The following is a 14,518-nucleotide window of genomic DNA, read 5'->3' as shown; positions in this document are numbered from 1 at the left end:
CTCATCACAAAAAAGTGATATTTTGTACTTGTAGAAAATAAAATGACTAGCTGGAGAAACTGGCTCTGTGCTTTACCTCTTCCTTTATTCCTCTCCTTCTCGTACTCACAAAGCAACTATCACAGTACATCACATCACCATGTCCTGTAGTGCAGAGAAGAGATTGGGAGAAGAAAACACACTGGATAATCTGGTGAGTGCTGACTTCAGACTCAGATTGAACACAAAAACCAGACACAGACACCAGTGTGTTGCCAGTTTTTTACTCGATATATTGCAGCTAATGTACAGTTTAGTACTGTATCTGTTTGGGGCAAATAATCCCAAGGTCAGACTCAGCGAGTAACGTGAGGCTAAATTGGCTAATCTTCATGAATGAACACAGATGGCGTGTTACCCATAGCTAGCTTTGTAATGTACAAATTAAGGTGAAAGGTACATAATTGTAATAATGGGCTTTAATAAACAACATTAGCAATACCACAAAGACATAAAAGTGCACCAGAATTGTGGTGTTACATTACAATAAACCCAAGGACAGATGATAATCAATTATTATAATTTATTTGCAGGGTCTTGTGGAGGATTCAGTGTTCTTCAGCAGACAGGAGGTGCTCCGCAGCCTATAAATTTCAGACCAACGAAAACACACACACACACACACACACACACATACATACACACACACACACACACACATACACACACACACACACACACACATACAAATACACACACACACACAGCTAAATAAATTGTATCCAAATATGTTCTCTCTGAAAAGTGCAAAATCAACATATAAGTTAAAAGTATAATACAATATATTAAATATAGCAGCTAAACCAGTCGGCAGAATTTTTTTTGGGCTGCCAAATAAGTCTGCATTGTTTCTTCCATAGCATTTTATTTACAACTTATATGTTCAGTAAACATTTGAGCCACAAGAGAGCTTGTTGGCATATCCAGTGCTGAATCAGAAGCTCTCGGAACGGAGAGAGGGTACTGCTCTGGTGGGTTAATCACAAACAGAACATTATTTGTACATTTATTGATTGGAGCATTCACAGTAATCACTCAGTAAGCAGGGAGAGGTGCAGAGAAAACAGCAGTCTACAGTTTGCAGTGTTCTTTCTCTCGGTTTCTCTCTCTCTAATTAATTGTTCCTTCTCATACTGGTGGGGTGAAACAGAATAAGAGCCAAAAGTTTTATTTACAATCGTTAAAAGGAAGCAGCAACACATGAAATGTTCTGTCTGTCCGTCAATCGATTTCCACTGTCCTATGGACAGATCACACCTGCACACACACAGCCTAAAAACCAACAGAGCCACAGAGGATGCCATAATACATTCAGTCTCAACACACCTTGAAAATCATCAACAGCTATCAGAATACTGTTTTGTTGACTTTGCTCAGCATTCAACACGATTCCACCCATGAAGGTTACTGAAAAACTTTACACTCTGGGCTCGACTACAACACTCTGCAACTGGATATTGGACTTCCTCACAAGCTGACCCCATAGAGTTTTGACTGCCACTCACACCTTTTCTACTACTGTGCTCAAAACTGGAACCACCAAGGACTGTGTGACCAGCCCCTACTATTTACTGTGGACACTCATGACTGCACTCCCAGACATTGAGAGAACTCTATTGTGAAGTATACGAATGACACAACCATCATTAGCCACATTACAAACAATGATGAGAGTTCATATCGGGAGGACAGAGTGATGCACAGACGTCAGCAAAACCAAGGAGCTGACTGTTGATTTTAGAAAACAGGACACTCCTGTCTACATCAGTGGAGCTGAGCAGCTGAACAGTTTGGGGTTTTCAGAGAACCTATCATGGTCATCACACAAAAGGCTCTACTTCCTAAGGAAACTTAAGAAGGCTCAATTCTGGAGAGAATTCTTGTCAACTTTTACAAAAGAGCAATAGAAAGCATCCTGACTGAAAACAGCACAAAGTGGTATGGTTCATCACGATCCAGGACAGGAAGGCTCTATGGTGGCTGATTAAAACCACTAGAACATCACTGGTACCCATCTATCGATATCGGTGATATTGATGAAGTGAGATGTCTGCACAGAGCCCAAAGAATACAAAAAGAAAACACCCAACCAAGCCACAGTCTGTTCACCATGCTGCACACTGGCAAAAGATACAGAGGTATCTGCTGCCGTACCACTAGACCAGAGCAGCATTAAACCACATGCCAGTATAGTTCACGTGACATTCACAAAACTCACAGCTTCAAGCATGACTGAGTGGCCTGACCACTCTCTCACTTCTGAAATTAAATAAAATTCATAAATGAAGAAATTAAAACAATAAGCCTGTTAACTCTGCCTGTCAAATATGAAGCATTTAACATGAATATATGTTATTTATTCAAGACATGAGGTAATGTGGAAATGGCAGTGAAAATGGCCAGGGATGTTAATTTATGCACAAATTCACTCTTCTGGCAATTATAAGGCCTATTGTAAATTGGGGCAAGATGGTTTGTCATTTCATAAACGTTGTTCCCCATAAAAAAAAGTTTCAGCTGCACCACCACCTTCTTTGCAAGATCAAGAAATATTCATTCAAAATTTAAGGTTGGAGGGGCAACTGTGGTTGCTTTTATCAAGCAAGCTGGATGTAGCAATAAGAACAATGACTAAAATTCCTCTGGGTGAAAGGAATCAGATCTTAAACAGAGCTTGCTTATTATTTGTGTTGGAAGACCATCTGACACTGACTTGGAACAGAAGTAGGGGTTTAATGATCCATCGATTTAGATTGATACATAGATGTAATGATCTAATACTATAAATGCACAGTAAAAACATGGATCCATATCATCATCTTTAGCAAAAATAGAGATCTTTATTTACAATTATTTATGTTTTGTTATTTTCTTTATAACCCAAAAGCTGAAAAAATGAAAGTGGTGCCAGCTTCCTCTGTAAGTGATTGGGTTAAGTGGGCATATGATATCGTCTCATATCGATCAAAGGCTCCTGAATTGAACTGAATAGAAATCGTATCGTGGCAGACTTTGTGATATTTGCAAATAGCGTATTGTTATCCAAAGAATCAATATAATATCGTATTTTGATAATATAATAAGATTATCCAGAATAAAATTAGCCAGATTTTGCTTCTCCTGAGGTCTGCTGAGAAGAATGTTTTCAGAAAGACTCAGACCAGTGCTTAGTATAAAGTATTAAGTGCTCAGTAACAAATTTAATTCCAAACTTACATGTTAGTGATTCTGTCTACCCTGTCCATGAGGTCCTCCTGGAAAAGAAACATGAGAGACAAATTTTTTGGTTTTTTTGGGGGGGAGACACAACACTTCATCATGTGGTTTCCTGCAACATTAGGGAAGATACAGCACCACTTCTCTATTTCAATCAGGCTGTTATGTAGCCCACAGGGCATGTTGCAGATGTGTTTATAAAAATGCAGCACAGTGATAAAGCTATGTGAAATAATAATAAGTAATTAAAACTGCAAGCAGTGATGAACGGGCCCTCGCCCCCCCACGTACGTCGGGCTGTGGCGCCGTCGGAGGCCATGCGCCCAGATGTGTGCTCGCCCGTTGCCTGTGGAAAGGCTCCCTAAATGGGATCCGTGTCACTGAAAACACAACAGTGACATCTTCAGTGACTTCCTGTGTCCAGTGGGTGGCGCTATAGATATGACACAGTATTGATGCATAGACATATTCATTGCCAGCCCCTCTACATGTGTGAGCAATTTGATGCAGATGGGCATTTGTATGTTGAAGTTATAAGGACTTCCTGCGTGATGGCGAAGGATCGAAAATGCCACGCCCACCAGGTACAACACAGGCTGTTGAAGGTATGAGGATGCTACTGAGTGAATGTGAAGTCTGTTGTGTTAAATCTGTAGGACGAGTTAAAGGATAACTACCGTTTTTTACAACCTGGACCTTATTTCTGGCAAAATATATGGTCATTTACTCACCCAGATAACTTTGTTGTCATTCGGCGTCGTTCGGACGAAATTAGATCCAGTGTAGCGGCGATATATCCATATAATGGGAGAGACGGGGCAGCGACACACAGCCTCTATATAACGCATTATCTGCCACGAAACTAGTTCATTTCATCAATATTTTGTTATGAAATGCTAGCGCTATTAGCCTCTGAGTCCGGGCTCGTCTATTGTCAACATCCGGGGTCTGTAGGCTGATCTACTACCTCTGACCTGGAAGATGTCATCTCTGAGCTGCGCGCGCACCCGCGACAGCGGGGCTTGTTTACCTGTAGCTGCTACTGCTAGTTTGACCCCGGATGTTGATAACGGACGAGCCCGGACTCAGAGGGGAATAGCGCTAGCATTTCATAACAAAATATTGATGAAATGAACTAGTTTCGTGGCAGATAATGCGTTATATAGAGGCTGTGTGTCGCTGCCCTGTCTCTCCCATTATATGGATATATCGCCGCTACACTGGATCTAATTTCGTCCGAACGACGCCGAATGACACCAAAGTTATCTGGGTGAGTAAATGATCATATATTTTGCCAGAAATAAGGTCCAGGTTGTAAAAAACGGTAGTTATCCTTTAAATAAAGTACAAGGCATAGAAATTGGGTTCACACAGAATTGTAAAAGCCATAAGGGGGTCATCGAAATTGAACGCACCGCCGCCACGCCCACCAGGAATAACTTAGGCAAAAGCTTTTGACAAACCATCATCTTCAAGGTACAAGGATGCTACTGAGTGAATATGAAGTCTGTGGTGTGAAATCTGTAGGACCAGTTAGTTAAGCTACGAGGAATAAAAATGGGTTTTAAATGGGAGAAAATGGCGACGTTCTGAACTTTGAACCAAAATGGCAGACTTCCCGTTGGACTGAGGGTATGCGTATGTATAAGAGGGTTTTTTGTGCGTCTGGTAATGATACATATGTATACCAAATTTTGTTCATGTACATGCATGTAGGAAGCGGGGCTTCAAGTTAGAGATATTCCAGGGGGCGCTATAGAGCCATCTTTTCACTTAACACAGTATTGATGCATAGACGTAATCATGGCCAGCCCCTCTACATGTGTGACCAATTTGGTGAAGATGGGAAATTGTATGTGGAAGTTATAAGGACTTCCTGCACGATGGCGAAGGATCGAAAATGACCGCACGGCCACGCCCACCAGGCACAACGCAGGCTGTTGAAGGTCTAAGGATGCTACTGAGCGAATGTGAACTCTGTAGTGTTAAATATGTAGGATAAGATAGTGAAACTACAAGCCATAGAACTTGGGTCCATATAGAATGGGAAAAGCCATAAGGGGGTCATCGAAATTGACCTCACTGCCATGCCCAGCAGGAATAACGCAGGCAAAAGCTTTTCACAACATATCATCATCAAGGCATGAGGATGACACTTAGTGACTGGGAAGTCTGTGGCGTGAAATCTGTAGGACGAGATAATTAATGTACGAGGCATAGAAATGGGTGGAAATGGCGGCAAAATCTCAACTTTGACGCAAAATGGCAGACTTCCCGTTGGACTGAAGGTATGGGTCCAAGAGGGTTTTTTGTGCATCTGGTCATGACATATAAGCGTCCTGAATTTCGTTCATTTATGTGCATGTAGGAGGCGGGGCTCCAAGTTTGAATTATTCCAGGGGGCGCTATTGAGCCATATTTTCTGTCAAAAGGGCGAAACCATATCAGATATCAATGTTCATGACTGATGATGTGTGTGCAAATTTTGGTGTGCGTAGGTGTTTGTCTGTACGTACGAAATGTGAAAAGCCATTAGGGGGCGCTACTGAGCTGTCGTGCATCATCTGAGGGTGGTTGCAGTATCGAATTAACGTACTCGTGGGATAGAAGCTGTGTGCCAAATCTGGTGAGTCTGTGACCATCCTAAAGTCCCAAAAACAGTATCGGAAAAATGAAAATCACCGCACGCCATTCAAGATGGCCGACTTCCTGTTGCGGCAAAAATTCTGAAAAAAATGATTACTGGCTAAATCGATGAGACCTATGAGTTGTGCGAATTTCATGACGATCCGAGAAAAATGTTGCGGGGACAAATCGATGTTAGGTGGCGCTATGGAGTCCCCTGGCAACTCCCAGCCCCAATCATTTTAAATTCAGATAGCGGCACAGTATGTGCCAAGTTTGGCGAGTTTTGGGTTATGTTAAGGCCACCAAATATGCAGTCAAGTGGAAGGAAAAAAAAAAAATAATAATAATCCTTACAGATACAATAGGTCCTCGCACGAGATTCGTGCTTGGGCCCTAATAAGTAAACCTGCAAGTAGTAATCAAAGGGGCCCAAGCTGCGTCTGCGCGAGTTGGACACGCAGCCCTACAGGTGTGGTGCAAGTCAGAGGCCGAGAGCAGATTATCGTTAACAGAGACTCCATTCTACTGTGTACAGTGACTGTATACTGTGAGAATTTCCTCCTATAGCCATCACTTGCAAGAGCAAGTTTATTGTAATTAAGTGTAGGTTATCATCTTATATAGCTGGAGTTATTATAGTGAACATTATCAATGGGACTAGTATGATCAGAAAACTTGGGGAGGTGGGGTTTGAGAGGTATAAAAGCTGGGGAGACTCAGCTACAGAATGGACCAAGAGGGGAGTAAAAAAAGTGTAAAATAAAACAGACCGGGATACCCTCTACAAAGTTTTAAACAAACAAAGTGTAGTTGTAGAGAGCTGATGGGAATTTTAGAGGTGACAGAAGCTCAGTAGTACCTTTTAGAGAGGAGAGTAACTAATTGAGTAAGTATTCAACTGTTACTGATAGAATTCTGAAAATAATAATAATAATTTAAAAAAAAAATCACATTATTCTGCTCGTCTCAGGTCTCACATTTTTTGTGATCCCTAGTGGCTTTTTGGTGCCAATGCTTGCACAGGCCCTCATTCAAGATTGGCCAGCTAAGGTCTTGAGTTGCGTATAATCCAAGTTAGGCCGGTTTCAGACCAAATCAGGTGGTGGGGCAAAAACACAGGTCTTTCCATTCACTTTAGTGAGGGTAGTCCGTTTTGGCTGCTGGGGTGCTTGCCACAGGGGTTGACACCGACCCAACTTTCGGAGAAACACAGTCCGAAGTTCTAGCGGTAGCCAATCACATAAGCTGGCAACCAGACTGCATGACATGAATGACTGAAACCACAGTGGCTTTCCACAGTGGCTTTCAGCAAACTGATCAGAGGGGGTTCCAAACATGTCACATACACAAAACCTGGAGTGACACTCCAACACCAACTGATTTGGTCTGAATGTACCCCTTAGTGTTGCCAAGATATGCAATACATCGTGTTTTGAATGCTAGCTACAGAAAGTTGCGTGGATAATTTGTGCATTATCAAAATTAATTTAATAACTTTGTGTTGTAAGGGTCCAAAGATTCTATGAAAAGTTTCGAGATCAAAAAAGTAGATTTTGCACATTTCACTATTTTGCAAAAATAATTTCTTGGCGGGAATGAGAGTGGCCTATATCGTGATTCAGCTGCATTCAGGGAATGCGTACATGTAAAGCTTTTGAAGGTGAGCTTCAAGGTGGGAGTTACTGGCCAAAATGTCTTGCCTTGATTTTAGCATCACCTGCTGGCAGACATTTTTGGTGACTGGGGTGCGTGCAGGGTTTTGTTGCAGTCCTTAAAGTTTTGCTCAAATAACTTTTAGTGTTCAGGCTGCAGTACGAGTTTTATATAAGGACAAAAAAATGTAATAAAAATCCTAAGGAAAACAATAGGGTCCCCCGCAGCCCCAAGCCTCCTCCAGATTGGAACCCTAATAAATAACTGAAGATATTTAAAAGAATGTAAAGAATGCATTTTTCCAGTACTATGTTCATTTGCAAGGCAATGGGAAGAAATGAGCGCCTCCGAGCGACGTGAAATTCACTGGAATCGCTTGAATGATGTTATCAGAGCGATCTGTTGAATTGTGCCGACGAGCGACTGCAACTGAGCAACAGAGCGATTTTTTGGAGCGACACGAATAGCGACAAAAATAAAAGGTCCGGTGTGAACGCACCTTTAGAAGTTGATCCAGTGGTTGATGTGTAGTGATTGCTTTGATGTCCAACTTACTTCGTCAAATGCTTTGTCGACGTAATGATACAATTATAGTTTTACCTTTTTTTTGCAATGATAGATTGATAAGATTGAGTCTATGGGTTTTGGATTTCTGATTCATAACTGGAAGAGTACAAGTTGCTGTAGAAGCTATGATAAGTTTAATTTCCTCTGGGTTCTGAATAGTTTTCACCTTGGAATGGAATTATATATTTTTTCTTTTGTGTTTGATTGGCTAATTATTTCCCTGTTTTGTTGCTATAGTTAAAGTTGTCATTTATAAGTTGTCAGATTAAAAAATTTGGGTTTTTGTGTGTGATATTGTGGAGTTGTGGAGCAAGTTCATCTTTTATTTCTTCTTTGGGATTGTTCGAGCAATGGTTTGTAAATGGTTTAATCCCTTGTTTTAAACCATTTTCCAGTTTCTGTTGTTTTTTCTTGTAAGATGAATGGGATATGATTTTCCTCAGATAACTGTTTTGCCTTTTTGCCATAGTAATGACGATGAGGTGTTGCATGCATGTAGGTGTGCACGTGAGAGAGAAAGCCAGTTGTCATCGTTAACCCTTCATGTTCATTCATACAACATAGATAAGCAGACGTTAACCCAAAGGAAACTACAGTGAGGTAAGAACAAAAAACACAAACATAAATGAAAAGAGTTAGTGGGCTCATTAGCTAATGCATAGCAGTATGCTGCTAGGATAGGTAGGGATATAAGTAGAAGACATCTGTCACAGTTATGTATTATTCTAAAGTCTGTTCAGAAGAGCCAGAAGAGTCGTGACATAAATGTCCATCAAAATACAGTTTGTCAATCACGAGGACTGCACGTTTGTTGTTTTTCCTGTTCTCCATTAGGATGGGGTACAGTACTTTCGTTTATTTCGTAGGGATATTGATCATTGAGCCCTAAAGTTGTGCCCTTCAACCATTTTTCTGTGCTCTGCCCCACCAAGTCTTTTTTCGCTTGTATGTCCGTTTCTGTTTTTTTTTTTTTACTTTACAGTTTTTGTTTAGTTATGCTATTCTGTTTCTCTCTTCAATCCTGTTGTTATTGCTCCTACAGTTTGTGTATTCTCTTTCCTTCTCAATTGTCTTGACTTGTTTAAGTCTAGTTCCCCCTCTTGATAAATTGTTAGCCTAAGCTAGCTTTGTAGTTTCTGGCAAGGTGGGCTTGTGAAACTAATTAGGTTCACTTCAGCTCCACCCACATTCCACCTCTTTGACCATTTTTGCCTGAAATTGTTTCTGATGGCTCTTCCATTGGTGTGAGTGAATGCGGGAAAAACAAAAGTACAAAAATGAGGAGGTTGGCACCCAGCATGGCAGCCTCTGCCATCAATGTATGAATGTGTGTGTGAATGGGTGAATGTGACCCATGTTGTAAAGCACTTTGAGTAGTCAGTTCTATAGAAAAGTGCTGTAAAATAACTCCATTTACCTTTTTTATAATGTAAGGAGGCCAAAATCTGGATGGCTAGTTGAATCCTATGTTTTCTGACCTACGCATTCCACAAATATTCTGACTGAATTATCTTGTTTCACAGTTTGTGGGTTGGTAGGCACTCTAGGTACCCAAATATCAGTGCAAAAGCACTGAGTTTTTCAAATTATGTCCTCTTTCAATGCACTGCCAGGGGAAAACATCCCCTGACATATTTACATCACATCACAGCACAGCAGAACATGAACATAATAATACAACCGATATTTCAACTTCAGGCAACAAAATAATAAACTTTCATTCAAAAGCTGAAAAAGCTTATGCTTGTTTTTCCATAGTGACAGGGGAGTGGTGGGCCCTCAGCTGTGTCTCACCTTTGAAGAATCATACATGGAGCTAGCAGAGTAGGAGGAGGCAGATGATGGACATGGTGCTGGGGCTTTTAACTGAGATAGAGAGATGAGACGCAACATTAATGGTTATTTTATATAAAAATAGGCTGAGTCTAGGATTGTTTTAAATACTGGCTTAGTGCAAGTCCAAGCTCAATAACTACATTTTACATTGATGAAATGAAAATGTCTCAGTACATGTGCACTTGTCCTACCTGTGAATTGCTCAGCTCTAATTTAGTTTCCAATAATACAACTCTGCTCATCAGATTTTCCCAGCTCTCTCTGGATATGGTAATGACTTGTTCTTCAATCTGGAATAGAATGTGATAATTAGAAAAGGTGGCTGCAATTGAATGTTTTATTAAAATGTGCTGTATTTCTGTACAGTGAAGGTAAACTAAGGTTAAGGTTAAGGTTACTTTATTGGTCTCCCCCAGGGTGAAATTTGTCTCGGAGATAGGGAAGAAGTTGCAGCACAAAAATGACTACTGCTACTACTACTACTTAACAAAGGGGACAAGATTTCAAAGAAGTAGAGAAGAGAATGTATTGTCTACCTTGTCTGTGTGTGTCTGTCTCTCAAGTTCCTCAATGCGTTTCTCCAGAATGCGGAGCCTGTGTAGCCCAGGAAGACTCTTTATTTGAGCTTCCAGTGCTGAGAGCCTTTCTTCCACCTCTGGTGACTGAGTGACAGGAAAGACAATAATATTCCATTTTATATTGGCATGTGTTCAACTTCCCCTGGAACATTGGGTGGGGTGGATCCAATGGTCCTCAGAACTTTACGCATTCAAGTGTTTCAGTACAGACTTTAAACCACATTTCTACAAGTCACAAAGTTTCTCTCCTGATGAATGTAGATCAGACCTGGACATTGTATGGCCTGCTGGCTGGTTCAGGCCTGCAATGGAAATGAATTGTTTATTCTGCTTATGATAGCCTATGGTATTGCTGTGACTGTTTATATTATTGTTTTTGTTTTTTATGTCTCCCGGGGGCGTGTTGTGCATAACCGGAGGATATATGGGTCAGGTGATTGCGCGGTGGTGCATTGGAAAAACCTTAAATGTTTGGTTAAGAGGCTGTGGTTGAAAACAGTTTTTTGACCACGTTATTTAAGTTTTTCGTTGCCATACAAGACTTTTTCTGTCTCTTTTGGATGTCTGAATAATTAAGCATATAGCTTGGAACGGATTTAAAGGAGAATTCCGGTTATTTGACACCTGGACCTTATTTATAGGGGTGTGTGTGCTGGTATACTCACACAGACGATTGTAGCGCAGCTCGGAGTCCTTCGGAAGTTATTTACATCCAACCGATCGTGACCGCAGCTCACCGGGGCCACGGCAACGGAGCTTTTAAATATGAATTATCTGCCGCGAAACTCGCTCATTTTACCTACATTTTGTCATAAATGGTCAGTGTTATCATCATGTTAGCTCAGCTAGCTTGTTGTTGTCTTCACCCAAACAAACTTTTGATGACGTCATAGGCATGCGCCGCCAAAACTCAGCTGATACTCTTTGTACCGTGCCGTCCACGCTGTTTTACGCTCGGCTGCACTGCTACAAACATGGTTCGCCATTGTGTATTTCCACTTTGTCCAAACAAAATGACTAGTTCGTCAAAGTTCAGCTTCCACCGGCTTCCTTTGGACTACCCGGAGTTACTAAAGCTCTGGCTTGTTGCGCTCAAAATGGATACGAATATTGAAGTGGAAGAGTTGAAGCGGGCGAGTCATCGGGTCTGCAGCGCTCACTTCGCTCCGGAGGACTTTATTCTCACGAAGCCAAAGAAAAAAGGCAAGCAACCACAGCGTCAGAACCTCAAGAGACACCTCTACATCAGATAAATATTCTGCCATGTTGCACAGAAATAGCCGACGAAAACAAAGTGAAACAGCTGAGTTTTGGCGGCGCATGCCTATGACGTCATCAAAAGTTTGTTTGGGTGAAGACGACAACAAGCTAGCTGAGCTAACATGATGATAACACTGACCATTTATGACAAAATGTAGGTAAAATGAGCGAGTTTCGCGGCAGATAATTCATATTTAAAAGCTCCGTTGCCGTGGCCCCGGTGAGCTGCGGTCACGATCGGTTGGATGTAAATAACTTCCGAAGGACTCCGAGCTGCGCTACAATCGTCTGTGTGAGTATACCAGCACACACCCACCTATAAATAAGGTCCAGGTGTCAAATAACCGGAATTCTCCTTTAAGTTGTAAAAATAAAAGTTAAGATTTTTTAAACCGTGGCGAGCAAATGTTTATGAAGCGTGAGTGAAGCGGACCACCCCTTCAACACCACAGCTTTTTTTTTTTTGCCATCAAATTTTTTTTTTCATTTTCATTAAGTCCAACAGAAATATTTCAGGGGATACAATATTATTAAGATGGATTCTCAAAGATTTATGCTTCTGCGTCGCGGCGAGGGCGTAGCTACGTCGTCGACGCAGACCCCTAAGCGGGCCCTGCGCCGTAGCCTGACGTGCGCCTCCAAAAAATCCTGACTACGCGTCACGTCGACGGGTCGAGACGCGAACGGCAAGGACTGTGATTGGTCCGCTCAGAACGTCATTTCCGGCAGTTGCTTTTCCGGTCAACAGTATAACAACACCGCCATTTTTAAAGTTTTTGTGGTACGAGCGGCACGGAAAAAATGGACCAGGCACCCCCCTAGCGGCTTGGCGGTGAATTGCAGAACAACGCGTTCCCTCGGCGCAGAACTTCGAATGCTCAATGACGGCGTAGGGTCGACGACGTAGCTACGCCATCGCCGCGACGCAGAAGCATAAACTAGGCTTTACAGTAGGGCAAAAAAGTATTTAGTCAGCCCCCAATTGTGCAAGTTCTCCCACTTAAAAAGATGAGAGAGGCCTGTAATTTTCATCATAGGTACATTTCAACTATGAGAGACAGAATGGGGGGAAAGAATCCAGGAAATCACATTGTAGGATTTTAAATTAATTAATTGGTAAATTCCTCAGTAAAATAAGTATTTGGTCACCTACAAACAAGCAAGATTTCTGGCTCTTACAGACCTGTAACTTCTTTAAGAGGCTCCTCTGTCCTCCACTCGTTACCTGTATTAATGGCACCTGTTTGAACTCGTTATCAGTATAAAAGACACCTGTCCACAACCTCAAACAGTCACACTCCAAACTCCACTATGGCCAAGACCAAAGAGCTGTCAAAGGACACCAGAAACAAAATTGTAGACCTGCACCAGGCTGGGAAGACTGAATCTGCAATAGGCAAGCAGCTTGGTGTGAAGAAATCAACTGTGGGAGCAATTATTAGAAAATGGAAGATATACAAGACCACTGATAATCTCCCTCGATCTGGGGCTCCACACAAGATCTCACCCCGTGGGGTCAAAATGATCACAAGAACGGTGAGCAAAAATCCTACAACCACACGGGGGGACCTAGTGAATGAACTGCAGAGAGCTGGGACCAAAGTAACAAAGGCCACCATCAGTAACACACTACGCCGCCAGGGACTCAAATCCTGCAGTGCCAGACGTGTCCCCCTGCTCAAGCCAGTACATGTCCAGGCCCGTCTGAAGTTTGCTAGAGAGCATTTGGATGATCCAGAAGAGGATTGGGAGAATGTCAAATTGTCAGATGAAACCAAAATAGAACTTTTTGGTAAAAACTCAACTTGTCGTGTTTGGAGGAGAAAGAATGCTGAGTTGCATCCAAAGAACACCATACCTACTGTGAAGCATGGGGGTGGAAACATCATGCTTTGGGGCTGTTTTTCTGCAAAGGGACCAGGACGACTGATCCGTGTAAAGGAAAGAATGAATGGGGCCATGTATCGTGAGATTTTGAGTGAAAACCTCCTTCCATCAGCAAGGGCATTGAAGATGAAACGTGGCTGGGTCTTTCAGCATGACAATGATCCCAAACACACCGCCCGGGCAACGAAGGAGTGGCTTCGTAAGAAGCACTTCAAGGTCCTGGAGTGGCCTAGCCAGTCTCCAGATCTCAACCCCATAGAAAATCTTTGGAGGGATTTGAAAGTCTGTGTTGCCCAGCGACAGCCCCAAAACATCACTGCTCTAGAGGAGATCTGCTTGGAGGAATGGGCCAAAATACCAGCAACAGTGTGTGAAAACCTTGTGAAGACTTACAGAAAACATTTCACCTCTGTCATTGCCAACAAAGGGTATATAACAAAGTATTGAGATGAACTTTTGTTATTGACCAAATACTTATTTTCCACCATAATTTGCAAATAAATTCTTTAAAAATCAGACAATGTGATTTTCTGGATTTTTTTTTCTCATTTTGTCTCTCATAGTTGAGGTATACCTATGATGAAAATTACAGGCCTCTCTCATCTTTTTAAGTAGGAGAACTTGCACAATTGGTGGCTGACTAAATACTCTTTTGCCCCACTGTAAGAACGTGTCATGGGAAAGAACACAGTGAAAGTATTGATGATGATAATAATTATAATAAAATAAAAAAGAATAAATATAAAATACAATAATAAACAATAACAATAATAAAATATAAAATAGAAGTGTAAAAACAAAAAATGACATACATAACCTACAAAAATACATACATACACAGAGACATATATTGA

General features: G+C 41.6%; 1 protein-coding gene across 7 annotated transcripts in view; it reads right to left on the bottom strand.

The window, feature by feature from the left end:
• Positions 1–247: 247 nt before the first annotated feature.
• The window catches only part of cep44 (centrosomal protein 44), a 39,939-nt gene continuing 25,668 nt past the window's right edge, over positions 248–14,518 (bottom strand). For 3 of the 7 annotated variants that reach the window (XM_084383372.1, XM_084383375.1, XM_084383376.1), the window contains 5 exons: positions 10,476–10,601; positions 10,131–10,229; positions 9,898–9,969; positions 3,256–3,293; positions 248–623 (listed from right to left, as the gene is read on the bottom strand). In XM_084383372.1, the coding sequence (XP_084239498.1) occupies positions 563–623; positions 3,256–3,293; positions 9,898–9,969; positions 10,131–10,229; positions 10,476–10,601 (396 nt within the window). In that variant the 3' untranslated portion in view covers positions 248–562. Of the gene's footprint in view, positions 624–660; positions 1,008–3,255; positions 3,294–3,546; positions 3,636–9,897; positions 9,970–10,130; positions 10,230–10,475; positions 10,602–14,518 lie in introns of those variants that run through there. The other 4 variants (XR_014624821.1, XR_014624822.1, XM_084383373.1 and 1 more) reach the window with 4 other exon arrangements.

Source organism: Pagrus pagrus (assembly GCF_965226575.1).
Source record: "Pagrus pagrus genome assembly, chromosome: 2".
Lineage (NCBI taxonomy): Eukaryota > Metazoa > Chordata > Actinopteri > Spariformes > Sparidae > Pagrus > Pagrus pagrus.
The sequence above is the reverse complement of the archived record's forward strand: the minus strand, read 5'-3'. Positions and strand labels throughout refer to the sequence as shown.